The following is a 27,343-nucleotide window of genomic DNA, read 5'->3' as shown; positions in this document are numbered from 1 at the left end:
GTATCCAAGCTGCATCACACCTATGTGCCAGCCACCCTGATCTGCACCATCTCATGGAATCTCTGTGTCTGTGGCTACACAGCCAGGTGGCAGAAGCATTGTGCTCACTCTGGGGAAGTCTCTTGCCCTGGGGATGCAAAGACAGAGTTGCAGGAATCAAAATACATTTCATGATCCCGTAGAGATACATTAGCAGTATCAGAGATAGGTGCATGGAGAATGAAAAGGCATACTTTTCTGTAGTCAGTTTAAATACCTCTCTGTCCACCACCAGGTTTGCTTTACAAGTGTTAAAATACACCAGATTCAAGTTTTAATTATGAAGAGGATGACGTGATGGATGACATTAGTTGTTTTATATCTTGTGATGGTGCACATCTTTGCACGGAACTGCTTGAGTACTGAGTTTGGTTATCACAACTCTTTCTCAGGTTGCTTTAGACATCTGCCAGTTGTCAGTCCTATGATATTTTCCCTTAATAAACAGAAATTCTGTAGCTTAAAGGTGTTTTTTGACTCTTTCCTGCAGAATCTTTAGGATCCTGTGAGCTACACCACAGTGAGGCAACAAAAGCAAAACAGCAAAACAGAGACAGAAAGTCTGGGAGCGGAAAGAGGAATCAAAAACCTCTTCAGGTGCCGGTATGGGCAGATGCAAGAGAATTGTGTATCTCAAAATTGTCTTTTTCATTCCTTAAGAGCAGTTCTGCACTGTTGTTTAATTGAAAATGCAAACATTAAAAATACTCCACACAAACTGCAGCATCTCCTGTGTGTGTCTAGTTTTGGTTCAATTTTACTTTTTTTTGGATGTGTGGGATTTCTGTTTTGAATTGCTGCCATCCAGGGACTTTGTTATACTATGCTGATACTGATTTTGTGGTGATTCACAAATGTAAATCAGCTGTTGCATTTCAGCATTCAGGAGAACTTGTGGAGGCTTCATGTGATCTAGACAAGACTGAAGCAGCGACCATATGCGGGGGGGTTACAACTGTACTCAGGCAGGATAGGCCTCATAACATTTTCTCCTGCCTGCAAGAGTCCCATAGACTTTTCTCTGAATCCATCAAACATTTTGCACATTGCAGAAAGTATATTGATTTTGTATAGGTGTGGGGCAACTTTTGCAACTGAGTCTGTGTGTTCATAGATAAAAGTCTATTTCTAGAGCCTATAAAGAAATTTCCAGGGTCTTCATTATCTGGAAAGAACTATCACTGTTTAATGAGATAATTACTGAAGGCTGGTTTATTTACATAAGGTAAATAAACCAGCCTTGAACTTTGGACTTGAACTTTGAAATCTAGTATCTCTCAAGGTATTAGGTCTCAAAGTTCAAATACCTTCAGACAGAGTAGACAAAAAGCAACATGTCTTCTGCAGTTTGTAACAAAACTGGGAAAATCTGTTTCTCAGCTGGGAATGCATTCATTCATTCATTGGCATTCCAGAGGTGCTCTGAAAGGCCACATCATAATGCTGTCAGAGGAACTGTAGAGATGCTAGTCATCCTGTAAATTCAGTATTGTTTTGTCTGTGTCTTGGCAGGTGATTAGAGTGGATAATTGTCCCCAGAACACTCAAGTGAACTCAGAGCCTGCAGAAATCAATGTCTGGGATGAGCAAGAGAAACACAGCAAGAATTGGCTCACCGTGTCTAATTTCAGTCAGCTAAGTATGTTACATGTTACACAAAGTGAATTTCAGAACAGCTTTCAAAAAGAAGCAGTAAATGTAATTCAGAAAATACAAGTGTCATCCACCATTTTCATCTTATGGCATGATTTTAATAGAATTAGACTTAGTTTGTCTTGGTAATTTATTCAACACTGAAGAGGCAAAAGAGTCATAGGATGGATGGAAGATCAGGTGAATCTTTTTGGGGCTACTGCCTGTCCTCCATGGGAGATAGCTGAGTGCTAGTCCTCAGGAATAAGTAGGAAGAATTATGTCTTTGTCTCCTCTCCTGAAGTGTCTTCTAAAGTAACGTCTTCTAAAATAACGTCTTCTAAAGTGGCAACCTGGCTAATTGCAAAAAAATAAACTCATTATTTTTCAGGACATTTACCCTCACAGGCAGTGCCACGATACTGTATTTGTTGGCAGATCCCCTGCCTGCATTATTTATTTCTCATTGCTCAGAAACACATCCTCCAAAGGGAAGAAATTAATTCTGTATTGTCTCTTTTGGAGTGAAAAGGAATGGCATTCTGACCCTTCATTTAGTAATTCTCCATCTCTTTCATTCTCAGAAATTCTGTGCATCATTCGTCTCATCTTCCAGCTTTGCCATGATGTGGCTCACTGGTTTCATCCTGCAAACTGCTGGAAGAAGTACTAGACAGAGCTGTGGCTCACTACCACTCAGCACTCAGCCCTCAGAGGAGGGCTGTACTCCAAAGTCTGCTGAAAAAAGTGGAAATAATCTGTTTAACCCTATGAAAGTCTATCAATGTTTTTTAACCCGTTACACATTTACTGGGACAATATGGTGTATAGGTGTTTATTTTATAACACTGTGTAGCTACTTAGCTTATAGCAGTAGAGTTGTTCATTTACCCTCTAGAAATAGCTGACAACTTCTCTTTTGACTAGGTTTGGAACGTCTCCATTACAAGCACCAGAAAATTAAAAATCCAGACTTTGGTGGGCATACCATACCATTCTGTGATTACCTGAGGCATTCTCAAGAGGTAAGACCTAGGATTACACATCCTAGTCCATAATTTTGACTGAGATGAGCCCAGAGTAGCTCTACAGTCATCCCTGGATTTGCCAATAGATGTTCTTTGTCATGACATACCTCTTTGAGAGACGAGAATCTTTGTTGTCTTCTGGAGCAGTGTACATGTGGAAGTAAATGAATAATTAACCAGCTGCTCTACTAACACTCTTCTAAGATAATTGAAATAGAATATTAAATTATTGAATCTTCCAGTGATTCTGAATATGATAGTCACAAATAACATGTGTTGGTGTTTCATCAGGCAATGAGTGAACACACAACTTAGTCTTGAACTTGTGGACAGAATGGATTGGAAGAATATTTTGGAGAGTTAGCTACATAGCACTCACTTTTTCACATAGTAATTTCTCGCAAAAGGGTGGATAAATATTGATAATAATTGAAAAGCATGGATGTTTTAACCGTTGTCTTATAAACATTGTATTTTATTATTTACCAGAATTAATCTGCAGCTCTGTAATCTAAAGGTTCTCTTCCTGTGTGAAAACTGATTAAGGCTCCTTGAGTTTGATGGAGCTAGACCAATTTATATTTCCTGAAGACTTGAGCAGGAATCTGGGCTGTGGAAACTACTACCTGTTTTAAAATTATGTAGCTAATAGAAGAAATGAAATAGCTAATAAAGAAAATGTACCATTCATTAAATTTTATAGGGAGATCTCAGAGAAATGAAAGGAAATTACCAAAGAATAAATTAAGAAAAGGAAATGTGAGCGAATCCTTTCCTCTTTCTTTTCAAGATCACCAAAGCACCCTTCCTTGTTGATTTCACTTATAGGACTTTTGGTAATTAAAATGGAGTTCTTTCAAAGACTAGCTTCTTTTTCACTGAAAATATTATAATTTTTCTTTTTTTTTTAGGAATAAAAATGAAACAGGTAATTTCAGTTAAGCTGTTTTGAGTGTAGTAGAACTTGAATCCCATATACCATGGATGAGAGCTTTAGTGTTTTAATTTTAAAAAATGGTGGAGTTTTGTATGAAAAAGTGATGAGAGAGAGAAATAGAAATAAATTTACTGATTTTGTATTCTGTAAAACTGAAACTTGGACTCAAAATCAATACATCTTTTAATTGTGAAACACAGGAGCAGCCAGGCAAAATAAAGTCAGGAAAACTGTGTGATGTAACCAAGTAATCTGGTGTTTCATAGCTCATATTAAGATATATTCGGATAAGACACAAATGTGATATTTTTTTTTAATTGTAAAAGAACCCATTCTGCTGATTAATAGTAGTATTGGAGTTATGTTGAAACCAGTTATTTCTGAAACATCAAATTCAAATTATTTATTCTTCCAAGGTACAGCTTCCAGTATCCACTGAATTGTAGTGCCTCTCTCTGGACTATGAAAGCTTGTATTTATCACTGAGATGTAACAAAGTTGCTGAATCCAACTGTTCCACTTGAAGAATGATATATTTTAAAGATACATATGTTTCAGAGAGTGAAGCTTCTCACTCATGGCATACCAGGGGCTCAGAAATCACTCTTGATAGGAAGCAGAGAGCAAAGGAAGGGGTGTGTAGGGAGCTTTTGGTAAAGACTTTCTCATCTTCAAAGCAAGGTAGACATTCAAAATATGAGGGAAATTTAAAAAAAAATTATTTAAGTTTCAGTTTAAATTAAAAGCTGAATTTTAGTTGATTCATCTTGAAACTCAGCTGTCCTTAAACTTTTGTGTGTGTGTGTTTTGAGGATTGAAATTGGTCTGAATACTATTGAGAAGAAAAATTCCATTTCTTACTACCACATTAGGAGAACCTGGCTGGCCCATTTTTTCCTAATATGGATTGAAGTTTAAAAGATATTTGAGTATTTATTTAAATATAAGATCTGGAAAATATGTGATCTAAATATCCCTGGAAAGCTGCTCGGTGTGTTATGTTCTGTTCCAGAGCTTATTTTCAACAACAGTAAAAGTTATCCTATGCTGGAATTTTCCAACATAAAGAAAGTTCTCTAATACTGTGCTTGTTAGAAGACCTTTAACCAGCTTTGTGAGTGTATGGAGATATAGGTGGTGACCTGAGTATTTAATTCAAATGTCTGGAGACACCATGGAAAATGGTGACGTGAGCAAGTTATTTCTATTTTAGTGTAGGTATGGCAGTGCTGTGATTCACCTGCCTGTCAGGGTCATTACTCATGTTAACAAAAATTATACCAGCAACTGTTCTCAGCATTGGAGCTTCTTGAGCTGTGCAATATGAATATGATAAAGATGTCCATATTTTACCAGTAAAAGTGTCTTTTTTTTTTTAGGATTTCAGTAATAGCGTATTTGGAAATATCAAGAAAAGTAATCTGAACAGGAACTCCTCGTATGTATCTTTAGTATGTTAAGATATTCATCACAGGTTTTCAGAATGAGATGTCTGTAGGGTCTGCAGGTTTCCATTTCATTTCTGCAATATACTCAGGATGACAAATTCCTGAGACATGGAGAGTTAAGGCCATTCAATGTATTTAAGTTTATTTAAAGGAAATCTCACTAATGGAGATCAAAGAGATCCATTTAAACAAAGTGTATGATTTTAGGTGGAATAGACACCCTTTCTAATTCTAACAATAATTGAATTTTCTAATTCAGTCACTAAGATGACAGCTGGACCTGATGATTTACAAAGTATTTTCCAGCCTTAATGATTCTATGATTCTCTGGTGATTCCATGGTTCTATGACCATAGAATCTTTAACTAGCCCTTTTTCCAATCTAGTTAGCATGAAAAATTGCATTTGCTTTTACTGTGCAATTGCATGTTTTATTTTTTAATAATTGCAATGCTAACATCTCCTGAAAACTTCTCTCACTGACTGATTCATCACTTTAGTACATTTACTAAATATTTAGCTCAGTTTTCTTCATGCATTTTCAGAAGTTATTAAGCTTTGATTACATTTAGTGAAAGTATACCAGTTTCACAAGTGGTTTCCATTTTCCTGTGAAGTTTTTAATTTTTTTTCCCAGATTGATTAACCATTATCATAATATTAGTAGTATTTTTGATACATGCAGAGCTGTCTTTATGTTCTTTTTCCTTTTCCTTCCTATTTTCATAAATTTCTTCTAGATTTCTGTTCTGTTTTGGTTTTTTTTTTTTTTTTTTTCTTTTTTCTTTTCAGCACTGAGCAGGTAATAAGTAGAAGATACTAGAAAGCTGTCACATCCCATATGATCTCACCGTGGCGAAGGAAGGAAAAAATTTACTGGGGGTTTTATGCATACTCTGTGTGTGTGGGGGGCCAGAGGAGCAGGGTTGGATGTTCTGCTGCTGCTGTGGGTTTGGGGTTTTTAGGGTCTTTTTTCTTTTTTTACACCCCACCATTTATAGATATAGACAAACTGCACACTTACCAGCAGTATGTAGGGGCTGTTGAGTGGCCTGAATCTGTTGCTTAGTCTGTTGTCTTCAGTGGGATATCTCTGGTCTATGAGGTGAATCACATCTTCTGTGTTCTGGAACAAAGACTGCTTCAATGTAGCAGTGCTTTTGCAATCAGACTTGTTAATCCAAAGAATCATCAATTCTAATCAATTTTAAAAGTATGTTCTTGTACGAGGAATGGTAATGACAAAAGCAACTGTTAATGCATCTCAGCATTGACTAAAAAATGAACAGTTGTGTATGTGATTGAAAGCTCTGTAACTGATGCTGTTATTGCAGTGTAAAAGATGTGAATAGCAGTGCAGATTCAAGAGCTGTTCAACATAAAGCAGAGAAAGAAACATGTAGAAAAATGTGTCAGTCCTTCAGTGCCTGAAGATTGTTTGCTCATGGCTTTGTTGAACAAAATTACACTGAGGTTTATTTTGCCTTAAGATTGCTGAGTCACATATGATCCATGTGTACTAGTTTCAGCTTAATGACAGAAATAAATGTTGGATTAAAATATCAAATATTTGCTTTTAAACAGATTGAGATCTCCAGAGAAAACTGACAGTAAGTTTTTCATTGCTTGTCACTCATTTTAATTCCCATCTGCAATTCTCATCCAGGCAATTCTGAAGCACAAAATCCAGAAAGAAGTTAATTTACTGTAGTTGAAGACTATAGCGCAGATATTGTTTCACGTGTTAATAACTATTTTTTTACTCTAAAGTGAATGATTCTTTATGAGAAACATTTTTTTTTCATAACAACTGCATAATCTTAAAAGAAAGGATTTATTTTCACTCTAGTCTGACCAGTAAAATTGTCCTTTCAGTAGGAAGAAAGTCTTTAAGGTGCTGCTGCTTTGATCCCTGACAGTCCAAGTCCCTGATCTCCTGGGTTAAACCAGGGTGTATGTCTGAAATTATATTTTTTAATGTATGCTTGATTTTTCAAATTGCAATTATTTGTAATACTTCTATTTGGGTTGTCTACCTGGAATTCTGAAATCTGTGAAGGACTGAATTTATTATGAAATGTCCAATGAAGAAATTCAAGGTTTTAGTGAGGAATCAGTTTGTTCCTCAAAAGCAGAGTGCCTATGTGGTATTTGTTGTGTTTTAGTCCATCTCCTAGTTTTCCTGGCATGACACTTAGCCGTACGAGGCTAAGCAGCTGGGCACCTATCTCTTTTTGAGATTAGCTGAGGTGCAGGAATCAATTGCTCCTAGTCTTATCTCCACTGCAAGTGATGCTCATTTCATGTCCATTTGTACATAAAACACTGCAGTGCTGAAGCATTCTGCTGCAAGTACCCTGAGTTGTAAGGCTGCTCTCTAGAACACACCATTGTTTTGATTAAAATCCAGTTTTCCCATTCTCAAAAGGCCCCTTTTCATGTTTTGGTTTTTTGCAACATGCAAAGTGCTGCAAAAGTAGATGGGTCCAGCAAGAAAAAATCGCAAGGGACTTTGAATCACTAAGAGCAGTGAAAAATGCTGACCCTTCCCCCAATATCCATAGATGTTCTCATGTAAGATCTCTTTCACTAGATAAGGAACTAAAAGCAAATGGAATACACCAAGAAGAAAAGTGTAAAGTTCAAAAAATTTTGGTGAACATTGTATTGATTATGTAATTTTTTGAAAATTAATAGTAGTATAGTATATATAGATACTGAAATCTGGCATTTTGAAGGATGGCTTTCCAGGACAACAAAATTATTTCATCTAATTAACGAAAATGTGTTCATTTTTCTTGGTTGCATTAAAAAGGCTTTTTTATAAAGCAAACATTTTTGGACCAAAATTGATCTGTCTGAGCATATCAAACCACCAAAAATGTTTGTCTGCTTATATTTTACCAGCACTTTGGATGCTGTGGGTTAATGGGACAGTATTATTATAATTTTGGTGCAATAGTATGGTTAATGGAATACTTAATGGAGTATGGAGTTGGAAAACATGTCTTTGGGAGGCCATCAAGCACAGTGGATAGTAAAGTGCTTTTGATATCCATGGGGTCTAGCTGGTTTAACATGTCCTTGAGGTCAATATATAATTTTCCCCACAATTTCCTTGAAAAAATAAGTCATCTGCCTACATTACACTGACAACTGAAATTTGCTAGTATACAGTATATGATAATGTAGTTAAAGTCCATAAGTAATTCTCTTCTTTAGAATGCTGAGCCAGCAATTCTGATTAATCTGTTTTGTGACAAACTCTGGGATGGAAGGAATTAAAAAATCATGCATTTGTGTCTGCTAAAATAATTAATATAACAATCCTTTAAACATTATTTCAGATATCTTCTCCTGCTTGAAAACATCTCAAGATTTGCATCTTCACTACTCAGGTAAGCAGGAGGAACAAGAATAACAGCTGAGGAATTTAAGAAATTAAAACAAACATTAGTTGTCCCTTTGTCATCCACTATGATTTTCATTTTGAGGACTTGCACAATTGCCCACAATTGCTAAGAAGGTTCTGTGTTAATCCATGTCTAACACTCCAGTGAAAGGATTTTTGATTTTTTAAAAATTTCTGTTGATAACTGCTTCATTCTGGGTATTTATGGAAAATCCAGAGCCTAATGTAGATAATAACTTTCAAGATATAAGTGTAAATCAGGAATACAGATCAGCTTCCCGAGCAGGCAGAAGAGGCACTAGTTGGTTTATAGCTGTCAGTCTCCTCACACTTCCCATACCCTCCTTGGTACTTTCTGGAGTTATTTTCTTAAGTTAATTGGTCCTGTACTACTTAATCTCTGTTTGTATATCTATGAACTCCCGAAAATCTGGCAGGGAATAAACCCTTTGAATGTTAATTTCCTGCAGTCCTGCCTTTCCCCAGGCTGAGTCTGCACGGATTTTCCCACAAGGCCTGGATGTCAGTTTTTCCAGGAGGAGAAGAGAGCAGAAATTGCCAGTAGATGTCACCATTGCCCGCAGGACTTGGCCTCCGGGACAGGCAGGGCTGGAATAAACCAAAACGGCTAGCAGCCTTCTTAAATTCAAAATCTGGAGTTTTCACTGGGAATAACACCTCCTGGCTTGCAATCAGCTATGCAGACATAGTTTCTCTGACATGGAGGCCTTGTTGCAGGTCTTGATTTGTTGCTTGTCAGGCATGCTATTTGAGGTGATGTTGGACTTTTTAGCACAGATGGAAGTGGTTTCCCTTATAAACTGACAAATGTCTTCAGAGGTTTTCAGTGTAGATTTTCTTTCTGCAGGAAGATTAGGACAGAATTTAGCCAACTAGGCCCAAAAATCCTGCACTAGAATTCTGTACCAAATACTGCTTTTGTGTTATTCTTGCTATCAATTTGAGAAAGCAAACATAAACCAACCTCTCTGCATACCCAAAAAAACTAGATCTTTGTCCCAAGTTTGGCAGCTGCTGCAAGTCCATGTCACATTGCTTCTCAAAGTTGCAGAGAGACTGCTGGCAGGCTCTGACAGATGGCATGGATTTTAGCAGCTCCTCTATTCACATCTTTCTTCCTGCTATGCACTGATTTCATGATCAGTGTGCTCTTAGTGCAGCACCAAAGGAAGATTTTGTTTTTCAGTGCATTCTCCCACACTGTTCAGACATAGTAACCAACTCCTGTCGAATTTGGTATGTTTAAACAACCTTGAGCTGGAGTATGAAGCGCAGATCTTCTCAAATGGGAACCTCAGTTCATGGGGTGGATGTGTCATGGGTGCCCTTTGCTCTGCCCTTCTGGACTCAATAACTTCCAATTACATTTTGCTTAAAGAGGTGATCTTCAAAGAAGGATAACTGCTGTCCAAACTCCTTAAGTTCCATAAGCTCCAGAGTTTGTTACCATGGCTTTTTTCTTACTCTGCAAAGAAACACAGCTCTGCCGTGATTGACTTTCTGCTTTGGTTCACCCTCTGCTTTGGATGATGCTTTTGTCTTCATCCATTGGCAGTCAGAACAGTAGCATCCAGGTTGCTTCCTAGTTCTAGTAGTGCTGATAATGGGACCCTGGAAAATGCTAAAGATAGATTCTGAAACTGTTAGGCTTTGTGTTTTCTCAAACCACTGCATTTGAGTAAGCGGTATGATAAATTATATAATTGTTAGATGTGATGATTGTTTAGTAATTAAATATAATTATTATATAATCATAGGAAGAATCATGAGCAACTATGTTGAAAACTTACGAGAGCTATGTTTAGCTGAAATCTATGTATACAACAGAACAATATAAGTTTAATAATTAACATAGAAGTTATATAACGATAAAATATAAAAACCCGTTCCTCTCGAATGTATGGCGAAGTCAGATTTGAGGTGAAAACACCCCTAATTTCCAGAGCTCCTAATAATGCACCTACATATAATTGCCTATGTGATTATATGTTTCCGAATGCTAACAGTGCCTTGTTTTACATTCTCTTCCCCTTCCTGATAACCCAGTCATGGTGAAAACAAATCCTTAAGTATTTGGTTGGCTGTCTGAGGTTTTGAAGGTGTTTGCCTGAGAAATATGCAGCAAGTTAGGGAGATATAATAATGTTACTGATGTTTTTTGGCAAGAAGCCTGAATGAAGAAACAGTACTCTGTGCAGGGAAGTCTGGATTTTCCTGTCATGCCTTGCTAAATCTTCAGGTGCTTCTAACCCTGACCAGACAGACAATGAGGGCAACTGGGGTCAAGGCATCTCATCAACACAGTGTGAGTGTGTGTTGCTGTACTGGAGTTGGCAGGAGCAGGATGCAGAAGCAGCCCTTTGTAAAGGGGGGAGGATGAGGAGATAGCAGCAGTCCTTCTAGGCAGACTGCAAGGGGCTTTCCCAGAGAGCCTGCTTCTTTGCAAGGAAGGAATTCACAAACAGGGTGAGATATGGTGGGTCGGTATCCAGCCAGATGGGGTCATGGCTAGGTCCTGGAGGTTATTTAGTACCAATTCACATAATTTTCTGGTGATGGAGAAGGGAGTCCCTTCACGTTGGAGGAATGGAGGTTCACTTGTTGCTGGTTTCTGTGTAGTGAGTATTCACGTGTGAATTGTTTGCCTCTCTTGTATCCTCTGTTATTAATACTGCTGCTGTTACTTACATTTTCCTGTTTCATTGCTGTTTCCATTGGTCAATTCCAGTAAATTGACCTTATATAAACCCATGGTCTTTAAATGTTGTGTCTCCAATCCTCTCCATTCCACAACTGGGAGGAGAGGGAGGAAATGAACAAGCAGTGTTTGGTCTGGAATGTTTCAGCGGGAGCACTGATGTGGAGAGCACCACTCCTAAACCACAACAACCTTATTTGGTGTTTTGTGTGAAACATGAAGAGCTGAGACAATGACAGATCTGGTAAGAGTGGGAGGGAAACAAGTACTTGTTGTATTAGGTATGTCACAATGCTGTAACTAACCCTGTATGTTTCAGTATAGACACTGTGTGCCCATTGAGGAGCTCCTTTTCAGAGCAGGGAGAGGGATCAGGATTGCTTTGTTGCTGAACTGCGTGGTATCAGCTTATGAAATGATAACTTCAAGAGCAGTGAGGGTCATTTGTGGTGTATATTCAGTGTTGGTCTTCTACCCTTACCTCAGGCACCGCCTTTAGGAAACCAATAACCACGTCCAAGGCACAGCATTTCCAGCTGGTCAATTGTCCAGAGCAGGACAGGATTGTCCTGCTCTGCTCTGCACTGGTGTGAAGTCTCACCTTGAGTACCGTATGCAGTTTGGGCACCACTACATAAAACAGACATTAAGCTGTTATAGAGCATCCAGGACAGGGCCATGAGGTCTGGAGCAGAAGCCCTGTCAGGAGCTGCTAAGGTCAGCAGCTGTCTGCTCAGCCTGGAGAAGAGGAGAATGAGGGGAGACCTCACTGCTGTCTTCACCATCCTCATGGAGGGAAGCAGAGGGCAGGTACTGATCTCTTCACTCTTGTGACCAGTGGCAGGACTCAATGAAATGGCATGAAGTTGAGTCAGAGGTTAGTTAGTCAGGTTTGGGCTGGATCTCAGGGAAAGGTTTTTCACCTGGGGAGTGTTTGGGCACTGGAACAGCCTCCCCAGGGAAGCAGTCACAGCACCAAGCATGACAGAGCTCACGAAGCACTTGGAGACACACAGTGTGACTCTCAGGCACAGAGCCAGGAGTTGGACTTGATGATCCTAATGGATCTGCTTCCTGATGGGTCCCTCAGCATATTCTATGAGTCTCTGTTTCTGTAATAATTGTACCCAGCCTGTAAGCAGAACAGGGAAGGATTATTTTCCCCAGCTTTTCACTCCTTTTTCCTTCTTGAGGCCTGTTACAACAGCTTTGGAGGATTTTAAGTTCCCTTTGGATATTAAGGAAATCATGCTTTTGTTGCTAAGTCTGCCAGGTCTCTTCAGTGCAGTCTTACACTCTGATTAGAAAAAGGGATTCTTAGGAGGGTCTTTCAGACATCTACCCTGAGGGTGGATAGTCATGATTGGCCTGTGATGTGGGAGAAAATGGGCCAGCTTTTGAACGATTATTCTGCTCCAATGGCTTGGAAGTTCACCCCTGAACAACTGCGGGACCTTGTTAAAGTGGCAGAATATTTGAAAGAAAAATGCTGTGGCAGTTCCAGAAAAACACAAAGTTCTGCAATGTGCAGGGCCCTGGTTACTCTTTATCAGACACTGCTCTCAACACTAGACTGCACCCTCGGGGAAGAAGAGGGAAGCAGAACAGGCAATGTGGCCACTCAAACTGCAGCTGAACCACAGGAACAACCCATGCTGGTACCAGTTGTTCCTACACAGAAGAAGAAATTCAAGCGCAAACAAGTTTGCTTACTGAAGAGGAAGCAGGGTCCTCAGAATGGGAAGCAGAAATGGAGAAAATCATCCCCTAGGTGAGCTGTAAGGTATGTGAAAAATTTTCAGCCACCAGTCAGGAGAGTCCCTGCCTGTCTCAAGCAAAGGCAAACCCACCCATGGGATTGATTTTGCTCAATGACCTGATTGGTCTTGTGGAGAAATGCCGATGGATGGGGAAACACAACGTGTACCTGAAGGGAATTTTATTTTTGAGTGAGAACAGTCTGTAATGTCAAACTGTGTGTGTATTTTTGGTTGCTGAATGACACTGGCACTGTGTGCCATAACTAGCATGGATAGTAAGTATGGACTGCTCCAGATACACTGGTCATGAGCTCATGCTGCAGCTTGCAACCACCTGACAGCACACCAGCCCTCCTGCTCTGGAAGGCATCTAGGCCAGAGAACCCACAGCCATGGGCTCAACGAGCTCAACAGATATCTTGGCCATTGATTATGGACGTACCAGTGCTTATGTACATATACATGTCTCTCTGTATATAGAGTTGGAAGATGTATGACTCAGTCATGAAGGACGTGGTACAGAAGAAGGGTGTATCTGACTTCTTTTTGGGAAGTGCCTGGAGTTCTGTGGAATCCTACTATTTGTCTCAGCTAGGGAAAAGGTGTAGGTGATACAGATAAGCTAATCTGTGTTGAATTATCTTGACAAAAATTTGGGCACTTTTGATTATCCTGAGCTCTTTCTGACTTTTAGCTAACCATCATCATGCATGGGAGAATAGAACTGAAGTCTTTCTACAGTGCCAGTCTGCCACAACTCTTTAATTCTCCACTGACTAAGATAGTTTCATTATTTGTTCCCCAAGAGTGTACGAGACTTCCACCAAACCTAATTTGCCTGGGTTAAAAAAGTGGGGTGCAGACCTAATCTCATGGCTTCTGGGTATCAGGAAATATCTTACTAAAGCAACTCACCTCCTGCATTTCCTTCCAGTTGTTTTGGGGTTTGGTTTTGGTTGGTTTGGTCGTTGTTTGGTTTTAAAAATCTGCTTCTTTGTCACCAGTTAGTTCTCACTCATCTCCACTGAAAACTCTCTCTTTTAGAATGCACATCTCCAGAGTCTTGCAGATGTTTACACCTAACCTGCCCCTAAATGGAGAAGTAGTACAGCTGAGGCCTGAGGCAGTTGCATCTGGGTTGTTGAAGGATGTTTGGTTTCTTAAAAGAGGAAAAGTGAAGAATTTCTCTCCATTTCCTCGGGTATATTAACTTCTGAAATGTCGAAAGGAGACCTGGACTGTCAGCTGTCTCTATAAATTACACTGAAGTTAATCCTGTAGAAGAGACTGAAGCCTGTTGAAGCCTGTGTGAGAGTAATGACTGAATTTGGAATCTGGGTTATGATTCCAGATGCAAAGCTTTAATGCTAGCTGAGTTCCTGGTATCTTTCTGTCCTGTTTCTGACTAGGACAGGGTTAATTACTTGCAGAAGCCAGCCAGGGGCCTGGCTAGGGCCCAGAGGTTGTTCTCTACCATGTCAGGTCATTGCCAAGGCTTGGGGGGAAGGGAATCTCTTCTGGGGAGCAGGGGTCCCTTCTGGATCAAGGTAGTACAGTCTTGTCTGGGGTTTTCCATGTGAATTGTTCATTTTTTGTGCCCCTTGTCATCAGTTTGTTGCCACTGGTCATTGCCTTATTTCGCTGCTGTTTCCATGCAACTGTTCTTATCTCAACCCATGATCTTTACCTTTTGTGCCTCCAGCTTTCCTCTGCAGCCCCAGCAGAGGGAAGGGCAGGGGGAGGAGGAGCGAGAAAACGGTGCATGGTTTGACAGGTTTCAGTAGGAACACCAAACTGGGGAATATCATTCCTGAAACACACCAGTGTGCAAAGGGGAGCTGTGTAAGGGTAAAGCAAATGGTGGTCAGATATGACACAGTGTCACACTGCTGCCTCCTCCTTGGCTTTTTACACTACAGTAAAGCGCAGCCAAGTGTTTTTGAAACTTAGCCAGCTTGTTTATTCAATCTAGCAGTGAAATCTTTGTTCTTTGCAGCTGTTGAAAGAAACAACTTGATGAGACTTGCTCAGACCATACCATTTACACCAGTCCAGCTCTTTGGTGAGTATCAACTTCTAGTTTATGTTTGCTTTATAAATAGTTGGTGCATTATCTTTTAAAAACCATGTTTGAGAAATTGTCTTGGATTTATTTCAACAGTTCTTATTTTCTGAAAGAGACAAAACAAGATAGAATTGTAGCTGTGCTGTAGTTTAGGGACTTTTGATGGTCACCTTTTCCAACTCCTTCCATGGTCAATTCAGATCAGATTGCTAAGGCACTTTTGAATTGCATTTTGATTATGTCTATAAATGGAGACACCTCATTTTTATTGGGCAACCTCTTCCATTGTTTTATTGACCTAATAATGAATCCAGGGTTTCTGTTTGTATTTGTTGGGGTGTCCCTTGCTGTATCTTGTATCTGTTAATATTCATGTGGCTACTGTCAATCTCTGAGATAAGTCTAACTCCATCTTCTATGTTTCCATCCTTAGGATACCTGAAGACAGCCAGAAGTTTCTCCCTAACCTTGATAACTTAATTCTTTCTGTTTCTCTCTCACACACACTGACACAAACACAGATACATATGTAAATCTATGTATAGGATATGCCGTCAAGAAGAAAACCAGGCAGTGATTTAAAGAAAATTATCCTTTTATCTGGCACAGAAAACTTTTAGTGTCTTTAGTATCAAGGAAAAAAAAATCTTTGCTGTAACTGAAGAGTGGTAGAGCATAATCCATAAATTTTTGGGAAGAGTTCTGAAAATAGTGCGCCATATTGGCTTACAGCAGCAGAAGGTCTGCCTCTAGACTCTTGATATCTAGGTTCTACCTTCTCAATTGTCTCACAGCAACTAATTGCTGATACTTGCAGCATCATAGGATTTCTTGGGACCTGATTGCTGTAGGTAATTAATATAGCCATGTCGATACTGAACATCCTAATCTTTGAAGCTTCCAGGAGAACTTTCTAGGTATTAAAGTGTCAAAAGATAATAAAATAATGACTTAATGTAAGATTAAAAAATGTGTCTAGTTATACTATCTTTGTTCAAGTGTCTGTCTTTTATGTAAGGTACTGACTTTTCCAGTTGCTTTATTTTAAATTAAAATGTGCCTAAATTACTGGATTCAACAGCATCTGCATTTGTGCTAATTGGTGAAAGGCAAGCTCAAAAGTGGGAAGGAAATCTACAAGTCTGAACTCAATTTGTAATTGCTTGTGGCGGTCTTTGCTGTTTTGGCAATTTAGTTACCTCATTGCACTTGCCCGTGAAAACCTATTTCTTATTAATTAATGTTACAAATTATGTGAGTTGTAGGAAGGAAAGTCAGATTTTTAAAAAATCAGTCCACTTTGCTGTTAGTTTACAAATGGCAACAGAAAAGTGTTGTTGATTCTGCTGCAAGAGAGGAATGCCACTACAACTCTCCAGGGGCAAAGAGAGTGCCACTGAGTTAAAGGTCTCTAGGTTCTGCTTGCAGAAAAAATGTTACTAGCAGGAGTAGAACACCTCAAACATTTCATCATTGCATATAACATTGGAATTTCTAGAAAAAAATCAAAATATTAGTTTAAAATACCAAAACAGTAAGCTTCCTGATAATTTCTGAACGAGCTTCCTGAATGAACTTTAGCTCGCTCTCCTGGAAATGTCTTTTTCAATTTAATTTTCCTGGCTCATCACATCATGGCCAAGCCACAATTTTTGAAACAAACTCAGCTCTCTGCAGCAAAAGGTGGCACTCTTGACTACAGCCAATATTGTATCAACTACAAAATTAAATCCCTTTAATCTTTAATATTCAATAACTATTACAAACTGTTTGCCTTGTTATTATGATTTCCCCCCTCGATTTATTTTAAACTATTATTTTAAACCATTATTTAAACTGTTTTTAGACTAAGATTTGAATTCAGATGTTCTGCTTCTGCAGTTTTGTTTTGGTGTTTGTTGCTTTCTGGAGTTTACTTTGTGAAACACAAAGTTAAAAGAATAATTGAGGGAGTGTTCCACAGATTATGATTAGCTTAAAAGTGTTACTAAAATTCTCCTTCCATATAACTGCATAAAGAGAGGGAATTACACATGGGGTATTTAGAGTTCACACACGGGAGATAAAAATGATGACCCTTTAAAAATATATTCTTTCAAATGACTGCTATGGACTAGAGTATCGGTGAACTGCGTTTGTGTGGAAGAATCCAGGAGGTCTTGAATTTATCTTTGGTTAGAGGCTTAAGACAAGCTGTTTGGACCACCTATTATCATAGTAGAAGAATGAATGTGTAGAAGAATAAATAGTGTAAGTTTAGGCTGGGGTAGTTTTCAGACAGATGAACAGTTATGATAGAAAGCTCTCTTTTTAAAGAAGTGTGGCTCAGAAAGGTGTGCAAAGAGGTATGTTATTTAAAGATACCATATGAAAGTGCCGTTCTCTCCTGTTTGTGCCAGTGACTTTTGCTAACAAAACTTCTTTTTATTTAAGCTGGAGAGGAAGTGACAGTCTATCAGCTACAAGAGAGTTCACCTATGAATCTTGATAAAAGCATGTCTTCCTGGTCCCAGTGTGGCACAACTGCAATGATCCAAGTCCTGTCACGGGAGGAGATGGATGGGGGTCTGCGGAGGGCCATGAAGGTCATTTGTACTTGGTCTGAGAGTGATGTATTAAAGCTGGGACAGGTTTTTATTGTGAAGTCTTTCCTGCCAGAGGTGGTTCAAGCTTGGCAAAAGATCTTTCACCATGGAACAGTATTACATCTCTGTCTGAGGGTGAGTTTAGACCTGAAGGAACAACACATCAGGCCTAGCCTGATGTTGGACTTGTTAATGTCTTCAACAAGATTGACGTGTGTTTTGATGTTATCTTTTGGAATGAAGAAAGGTTTTGAGGAAGTTGTATTTCCCATTTGTAAAAAATAGATAATCAGGGTATGTGTGTATGTGATTGTTCAGTTTTTTTGAAAAATTAATGACACCTTTCTTCATGAAAACGAGGTGATGTTTATAATATTATCTTTTTTTTTTTTTTTTAGGAGATTCAACAGCAAAGGGTTGCCCAGAAGTTAATCTATACCTTCAATCAAGTGAAGCCTCATACTATTCCCTATACTCCAAGGTAAAGTCAAGGTCTTTAGCTACTAGGTGAAAGTACCTGAAGTTTCTCTTTTCAGCCTCCTTTTCCTTCATGGGTTGCAATGATAATGCAGTGCTAATGATAATGTCTAAGGATAGCTAATGAACTTTTAAGAGGAAAGGTAGGCAGCTTTGAAGTTTGTCTTTATAGTTACATGTAGTGGAAAAATAAATATTCTGTTCCATAGACTTAATCAAGAACTGCCTTTTAGATAATTAACTAAAATAATTTGATATAGGTCATTTACTAGGGTACCCTCGTGCACTAGGGTAAATCATATTATGTTGTTTGTTCATAAACTATACTTTCTGATCAGGTGCTTTTTTTTGAGAGTTGTCAGACCAAAAAAGCCTTTGTTCTCTCTATTGTTTTTTACCTAACTACTGTTGTCGAAAATGCTCCAGTCAAAGAAGACATGTCCTCCTTTTTTTTGGTATGCTTGCTCTGCATCTTGATGGCTGCTGACTGTGAGGATGCTCATTACCTCACCAGCTGCTGACAGACAGTATTTCAGTATTTATATTTACAGGTTCCTGGAAGTTTTCCTCATCTACTGCCATTCAGCAAAGCAGTGGTTAACCATTGAGAAGTACATGACCGGTGAATTTCGGAAATACAACAACAACAACGGAGATGAGATTACTCCCATCAGCCTGCTGGAAGAGCTGATGCTGGCCTTCTCTCACTGGACCTACGTCTACACCCGTGGGGAGCTCCTGGTCCTGGATATGCAAGGTGACTTCTAGCATAGGACTGCTATCTGAAACCAGATGAAAAGTAATAATCTCAAAAGAGACTTTAGTACTGCGGGCCAAATTCTCACTTAGATGAGAAAATGCAAAGCTCAAAAAACCTCTGGATATCTGTTGTGTGATGCCAATAAATGAGAATCCACAGAAATAGTCTAGGTTAATGTAGGTGTAATGGGAAAATACTATTGCTTCAAATGCCTCCAGGCTGAAGACCGAAAGAGCAGTTAGATAAACTGCAGGAACATTTCATCCTGCTCCAAAAAAGCCACTCCACAGTTAAGGTAGTTTTATTTTTCATAAGTAAATATTTTCATAAATGTATAAATAATACAGAGATTCAAATGTACTTATGTACATATGCACACAATGTGTATGTAAATCTGTCAAAAATGTGTGAACTATCTGCATTTTTTATTGTTCATATTAATAGATCTGTATGCAGTTTAAATAAGCTATAAACCTGAATGCTATTCACAAAGTCTAGTGACTCCTTCAAAGAGCATGTGATCATTTTACTGTACATATGTAAGTGGGAAGATCGCATATTTTGAGGACATAAGACAGTTGACAATGTTCAGATGAACATCACCCATCAAACAGTATAAACACTATCACTTTTCATTTCTGTCAAGGGAAAAGTCCATGGGTAGCCAGAGACTTAACATATTTATATTTTACGGCATCCAGAAGCTGTAAGTTACAGAAAATATATACTTATTATGCAAAATAAGTTTATAATTCCATCCTTGCCTTGATTTGCTTTAGCTGTATATATAAAAAAAGAAATTATACAGAAAGAATGTCTCTGCCATAGCCTATGAGAATATGAATGAAATTTGCTCAGATTTATTACATAACTCTCACAGTTCCAGAGCAACTGTGTTGGCTCAAAAATGGAGAATATAAACATCTATGTAAATCTCAGTTTTCATCTTAGAGATCAGCTCTAGTTTTTGCCTCATGTTTAATTCTCTAAATCTGAAACTCAGGAAAAGTGCAAGGGCTGCTCTCCTCGGAATTCTACTAGGATGAATCTAGATAACAATTTACTATTTAATACCATGGCCATCTCCACATACACATATATGTATGTACACATTTTACCTAATTTACATCAACTGAAATGGCCTATATTGCAATCTGGGGGTATTTCAGCCGCATTATCCTGTTTCCAGAATCTTTATTTTTGTTGCAAACCTTAAATTTACCATGTTGAAATAAAAATAATTGCATATCACATGGTCATGTGACCATAGATTTTTCATTCGTGTAAAAGCACAGTGATTTTGTCAGATTCATGAAAAGATGGTTTTCATAAAGGTGGTATACTTTAATCAGTTTGGTGAGAACTGCAACATAGGTGTCAGCATTCAGATATCATAATGTAATTATTTCTTTAATATGCTTCCTTGTCCACCCAAATGGAGAAAGGGATAACAGATGCATATAGTTGCACATCATGAAGTTGTGGCTTCTTGTGTTTGTTACCTTGAAGAGAATGTGTGTCTGAAAGTAGCTCTATTGATATTTGTAAAATCCATATCTGATTAGTACCTTTACTCCAAGTAAAATAACAATGTTTTGGTTGGTCATATTTTAGTTAGTTGAGCTTCAATATAATATTTATTGTATTTTCATACACTCTCTATCTACATATAAATTAACCTCAAAGCAGCTGGAGACAGAACTGTAACTGTAAGTAAGAGCTGTAACTGTAACCGTATTGCCAGTACTTTACAAATTTTTATACTAATAGCATTTTCATTCTAGCTCATGATGACTTTAACTATGACACTTTATGATGTACCAATTAAATGGTTAATTGCATCTTTTGTCAAGTGCTAGATGATGAAATCATTACTACCTTCATTTGTAATACACACAATATTTATTTGTTGCAGGTGTTGGGGAAAACCTTACAGATCCATCTGTGATTAAACCTGAAGATAAAAAGTAGGTTTCTTTCTGTTGAAATTATCATTCATTTCAGACATTCAGCCAGCAGTCTGTATATTTAGGATGATTTTCTATATTTTGTGGGGGAGGTTTTAATTTCTTTTCTCCCATGGTGTTTGGGTTAAATGATAGTATGATGCCAATGGAGAGACTGCATCTTCTCCCATGCTTTGAAGGACTCTGAGTGTCCCAGCTCCCACCATGGGGTAAGAGGTGCATGAAAGGTGAGAGGGTCTGTACTGCTGTGCTGGGAGCAATCTCTTCACAGAGCTGTACAAAGGATATGAATGTGGCAGTCCTGTTTCCCCTGACTTTTTCTAGGAGTATATGGGGCCACAATGGCTTAAGAGGATGAAGAGAGGGCCCCTGGCCCCTCTCCAATAGGTTTTAGTTCTGTACTTAAGCATGCAGAATGATTTCAGAAATGTGATATGAAGATAGTAAATCATGAGTGGGAATTTACAAAAATTGGAGAGACTAGACACACAGAAATAGCAGTCTGCTTTTGGGAATCAAATTTCAGAATCAGAGCCATGGCTGTTCTCCCATTGTGTGACCTTGCTCTTCAGTGGTATTTTCTGCAGTGAGAGCAGAAGCAGTGCTGTTGATGGCGGCTCTCCTACAGCTCTCCTACTCTTCCTAAACCCCACACCTCTCCAGATCTGCCCTGACAACCCTGCCCCTCCCCTTTCTGGTGCTCATCTTGACTGCCCCTTGGTCAGCTCATGCCATTTGATTGAAGGGAAGTCTCATGTTTGGAAGGTAGGAAGATAGGGAGATGCAAATGTAAATAGTCTAATTTAATAAAAAGGTCAACTAACTATAGAAATGTCAGATTACTTGCCTACAACTTGGAAATCCAAGTTAATCTTGTAAGCAAATTCTTAGTTTTGTAATCAGTATTTCAATACTGACCATAATCAGTATTTCAAAAAGATAAGTAATAAATGACTGCCTTAATTTTTAATTATGACTTTAGGTGTATTGTACATATAAAATTTGTTTTGAAAACAACAAATATATGAGAGCAAAGATATGCTGAGTGCTTCTCAGTGGCAAAGTCTTTGCCCTAAGTAGACCATATGTTCATGACAGAGGTACACAGATACTCAAGTTAGAGATGCAGAGAGGTCAATCATGCAGTTGTTCTCAAGACTTTTTAGCAAATACTTTTAAGGTACAGATGTATGAAATTCTGATTTGCTACTGTTCAAGTAGATTTTTTATGTCAGCGGTCACATAAACAGTAGCAATTATTGCTGTAAACAGTAGAGAGGCACTGATCAAAGTAGTTCACAAGACAAGTCAGCTTATCCTCTTTAAAATAAGGGTAATATTTAACTACATTAATTACCATGAAGTTTATTTTTATTAGTGTTCTTCTGTACTGTTTTTGCTATTAAATAATTTTGTTTACAGATCTTATTTTTAGGACTTTTTGTTGTTTATCATCTGCAAAATAGTTAGTCCTAGTTAGAGAGCAAGTGTTGATTAATTAATCAAACCCAACTTGATTTTCTTATATTCAGTGAAATTTTCAGAACAGCAACTAGTGAAACTATATTGTTTGATTTAGGGCTATAAAGGAATAAGGCAGTGAAACTGTGGTGTTTTCTGTAAGTAGATACTCTTTTAGAAAGCATTTCTTAGAATTGGGTAGTAAGAATTATTAATGTAAAAGCACTGTCTTTGCTCTGACCTGCGTTTGCTCACAGGAGAAACATTTCTGACAGAGGCAAGATGTGTTTTAAGTTTTCTTTTGTAAGTAAGATACTTAGATAAGATCAAAACCTGCCTCAAAAGATACTTTGAGTTCATGTTCTCTTGAAAACCTAGGATAAAATAGATGGCTCCTGACTTACGGGGCTGATTGAAATTTTTGCTTTACTTGTAGTTAAATTATTTATGTTTTGCTCTTTTAACTCCATCAATTTATTGGCTCATGTCATTGTCCTGTCATGTGTCATGTAAGTCTTTTATTTCTTGCATCCCATATTGTGTTTTGGAAAGGTCTTTGCAATGGCAAAGTGTGACCTCCAGGTCTGTGACAGTGCTTTATGTCTTGGTTTTATATCCAGGTCAAGACAAATATAATAGATCTGTTTGGAAAGTATACCTAATGTTGTGACAGCTCAGACAGAACCTGAGCTGGTGCAAATCAGTGTAAGATCTGGCCACAGGCACTGCATAGAATGTGTGGAGTGATGAAATGGTACAGGTATGACATTCACAAGAAGATTTCCTTTAAAACAGATGTAATTGAGGCACAGCAGCAGGGTTTATCACAGTCCTTGCAGACTTCTGCCCTGGCCAAATGTTGAGAAGAATTGCCTCAAAAGCAATACTTTGGGTGCTTTTTGTGACGTGTACTACTTTGCAAGGCCAAAACAAAGTTAATGAGGGTAAAGTTTTCAGAGATATTACATCACATTCAGAGATGAGGAAAAGTGTTCTGAGTTTCAGACTTAAAAGAACTGATAAATTTCACAGAGCATCTGTTTCCAATTGTCTGATATTATCACTGCCTGATAGATCTTTCCTGTTTTTGTTTGGTTTTGTATTTGTTTGTTTATTTTTGTTTGGTTTTTTAATTGAAATATTTCTTTCTGGTGCTACCTACTGACAGCACAGAGAGAAAAAAATTCAACAGTCTTCTCCTCCAATTTTTTTTTCATGTTAAACTACTCCCCAATCTTTACATGTTATGGTTTCTAGGCTGATGATCATTTCCCATTTATCCCCAGATTCCTTGAAATAATTTTCCAAATTTAAGTGCAGTATTCCTCATGAACCATTGTCTATAATGAGTAGACAGGAAAGGTTACTTGATATATATTACAGAGAGTGTACTTTTTTATCTCAAAACAGTATGAGAAGATATCATTCTGTCTGACTTGCTTTACCTTGTTTGGAGTAATCGTTAGATTAGAGCAAGTATCAGAGTGGTTGTGTGGCCTTGAAATTACCAAAGTCTTCCTAATTTCCTATATCTGCTCAAGCAAATACTTAGGCACATTCTATTTCTATGGCATTTCATCAGATTCCAGAAAAGCATAGAAATGGCTATACTGCATCATGTTATTTAAAGTTATTTAAATATGGCCCTTGATTGATAATTCACTTCTTCCCTTGTTTGATGTATTAATTTGCATTATAAGATGATTAGGTGAATGCTTCATAGGATCCAGGAGACACAGATTCTCCAGGGTCTGCAAGAAATCAGAAAGATACTAAATTTTGTATAGTAGTTTCAGTTAATCATTACTGTTGTCTTATGTGAAAAGGAAAAGTTTCATGTTTGAACACTGCTTTCCATAGAGAGAATATAGTTTTGTTAGTGTGAATAACAGATAGATTTGATAGAATTAAAATATTTTTCTATAGCTTCTCAGAGCTGTAATTGACTTCAGATTTGGAAATGTGCTGTTTCCACTCTGCATATCATTAAAATAAAATACTAGCATTTGTAAAGTTTCTTCGGAAGTATTTCTTTTGTGCTGTGTTCCATAGTGTCTAGACTGTCAAATTCTTGAGAGTAAAGGTGCAGTTATACTAAAATACACTGTAGCTTTCAGACTACCTTCAGAATCTTTGGTAACTGTGAGGTGCTTCCAATGTGTGTGTGGATATAGGTGGTTTCTGTTTGTAATTGTGGCGGTTTCTTTCAGAATATGCAATATAATTCCACAAATAGTTCCCCTAGTAGCATTGATGAATTGGTCAGAGAAATGACACATGGCGCAGGATGAAGGCAATGAATTTTAAAACCTTGCTTGTCAGCAGCATACTGTGGCTTTTGAGGTTTTAATATTTTTTTCATTTTTCTATGCTGCAGATTTTTGTGGCTAGGGTGCTGCTAAACTTTGCATTTCTGGTTATAATTGAAGAGAAAATAAGTCCTTGTTAGCTCTGTTTTGTTCTCACATGCGCAGCATCAAAACTGGAACCACACTACTTGCTTGGGAACGAGTGGTGGCTGCAGCAGAATCATACCAATTATGGCAAACATCATCAAAATGTCACTGTGCCCAGATTTCCTTTGAGCCTCTTAGCAGGGACTGATGGGTCTGTTCTGTCTGCCTTTAGAGAAAAAAAAAAGTAGTGTGGCATATATGTAGGCTAATATTTTACTGGAACTGACAGTTTTCTTGTCTCATATCTAAGAAACTTTTAATGTGTAATAACCTTTGATTGTCTTGCTAAAAAGGGCTAACTGATTAAAAAAATTAAAAATGGCATCATCTCCCTCCCCTATAAATGCTTCATTTTAGATTCACTGATTTTTTAAGAATATTTCTTTTAGGTGTGGAAAGATGGTATTTGGACCAGCAAACCTAGGAGAAGATGCAATTAGAAACTTCGTTGCAAAGCATCGTTGTAATTCTTGCTGCAGAAAGCTGAAACTTCCCGGTATGCAAAGTAAAGATTAATTTTTAATCTATGTATAACTTTACAAGTGCAACAAAGTAAAGGCCTCATTGTGCTATAAAGACAAGAATTGAAATTCTGTTGAGCTGAAAGACTCTGGTAGTCATAGTCTTCCTGTGCAAAGGCAGATATTAGAATACTTCTCTTCTGCCTAACATCCCTGTAAGAGTGGGAGCTCATCGAGCTGATGCTGGCATTCAGCATGAAAGCTTCTTCTCATTGAATTTTTTCCCTTTCTTGGCTAAATGGGAGCCCATTTTTCCAGGATCATCACTACAGCTAACATCTGCAATAATTTTTGCAGTAAGAAAGAGTAACAATAGAAAATTTGCAATGCATTAGCTGAGGAAAACCTGGAGGTTTTCTGGCCCTGCTGCAGCCCCTACTTAGGTTTAGTTGGATTGCCTGTTGTTCACATTACATTTGGTAGAATGTGCTCTGTGTGATGTGTGGCAGGTTTTAAGGACTGAAAACCAAAATAAATTGCTTTCTGTATGACTTTTCAGACACCGATTTTTTTTTCTGTAGAGGAAGCTCCTTCCCTTCATTGCCTACATGGAGTAATAATTGCCGTTTGATTCTGAAACAGAAACTGCAGTATTATTGGTTTGATTATTTTTGTCTGTGGCAGCTGGAGATAATAGAGGGGAAAATCAGCTGAGTGAATACAGTCAGGGAAGGTTCATTCATATGGGCTCACTCCACTGAGTTCCCCAGGCTCTCAACCCCCTGCTTCTTATTTGACTTGCTCCAGATTTTCTTCCTCCTGGAAACATCAAATAAACTGCCATGAGTTACTGGGTTGAACATTGCTTGAGATGTTTGTGCTTTTCAAACATTCACTTGGCTGCATTATTGAATTTGTTTTCCTGCCATAGATTTGAGAATTAGTGACTACACACTGGAAACTGCTGGTCCAGCCTTTGGAATAGAAGTGGGAGCAAGAACTGAAGAAGCTGATGATGCAGATAAGCCTTCTGAGTGTGACACACAGCTGTGAAGCAGAGAGCTCGTGTGTTTGCATCCTTCAAAACCTGTCCTTTTTCACTGCCAAGAGTTTGTAAAAAATCACAAAATACGGGTGACTGAGTGCAGCATCTGTCTGCCCTAGCTAGGCCCTATAGACAAGGAATGAAAAAAATTAGCTTTATTTACTCCCCTTGCAACCTCTTGTGCTGGCCTTTCTTGTACAGATTAACAAATCACCAGGGGCGTGTCACCCCTTACCTGGATGAACTCTCCCATCAGTGCCATTTTTGATAATGTGGGTCATGGTTCCAAGTTATATTTTTCTTCGGAAGATGACTGTGACAAGTTTATTTCCAAGTGGTAGTAATTTTTGTTTCTCTTTCTGCTCCTCACTAAATAAATGAATGTATACATGTGCAAATAATTCATTTTCAGTCAGAGCCCATTCAGCCCCATGCTCACTTTTCTTGAGCATAAAAGGATCTTCAGGAAATTGCAGAAATACTACTTTCTCTTTTTTATTGATTTTGATGCAGCGATAAACCAAGAATAAATAAACAAAGTAATGAAGTTTTGGTTTAAACAGTAGTCATGACAGACTGAAAAGTTTTGTAGGAACTTTTTCTTCAAATCTTTTCACATACCAAGAAAAAGTTGCACAATAAAGCAGCAGATTATTGGACCCACAAGCATCATTTTTTCTCATTTTGTGTTGATGAAGTTGAATATTCTGTGGATTTGCACACATCTTGAATATAATCTGACTTTTAGGACCTGCTTGTCTTTATAATATTTTAGCTTCTGAATGTTTTAAAGTTGCAATTGGAAGAAAGATTTTAGAAGTCACAAAGAATAGTATGTAATATTTGGTATTTAAGTTGCTGTTAATGTCAGGTTGAATGTAGGACTGTTTTCTAACAGTGGTACAATTATAATAGGCAGCATCCACATTTGTTTCTGTTGATGTCCTCTGATAACAGCCAAAGCTCAGGAAACAGAAAAATCAATCTGTGCCATATGATTTTTGTAGAGTAAAGACTGAAAAGAAATTTTCAGCAAAAGTACTTTAACACAACTGGTGTTCTAATACAGGTTAAACCATTAAAAGCAAGTT

General features: G+C 38.0%; 1 protein-coding gene across 1 annotated transcript in view; it reads left to right on the top strand.

The window, feature by feature from the left end:
- TRPM6 (transient receptor potential cation channel subfamily M member 6) overlaps positions 1-26,286 on the top strand; it is an 82,408-nt gene extending 56,122 nt beyond the window's left edge. Inside the window, 14 exon segments of the mRNA XM_030968429.1 lie at positions 530-642; positions 1,552-1,678; positions 2,599-2,696; positions 5,016-5,074; positions 6,669-6,694; positions 8,432-8,482; positions 10,757-10,822; positions 14,972-15,037; positions 17,474-17,760; positions 18,024-18,106; positions 18,654-18,859; positions 20,778-20,829; positions 25,136-25,242; positions 26,139-26,286. Of these exon segments, the coding sequence (XP_030824289.1) occupies positions 530-642; positions 1,552-1,678; positions 2,599-2,696; positions 5,016-5,074; positions 6,669-6,694; positions 8,432-8,482; positions 10,757-10,822; positions 14,972-15,037; positions 17,474-17,760; positions 18,024-18,106; positions 18,654-18,859; positions 20,778-20,829; positions 25,136-25,242; positions 26,139-26,260 (1,463 nt within the window). The 3' untranslated portion in view covers positions 26,261-26,286.
- The last annotated feature ends 1,057 nt before the right edge of the window (positions 26,287-27,343 follow it).

The sequence above is a fragment of the Camarhynchus parvulus genome, chromosome Z (genome assembly GCF_901933205.1).
Source record: "Camarhynchus parvulus chromosome Z, STF_HiC, whole genome shotgun sequence".
Classification (NCBI taxonomy): domain Eukaryota; kingdom Metazoa; phylum Chordata; class Aves; order Passeriformes; family Thraupidae; genus Camarhynchus; species Camarhynchus parvulus.
The sequence above is the reverse complement of the archived record's forward strand: the minus strand, read 5'-3'. Positions and strand labels throughout refer to the sequence as shown.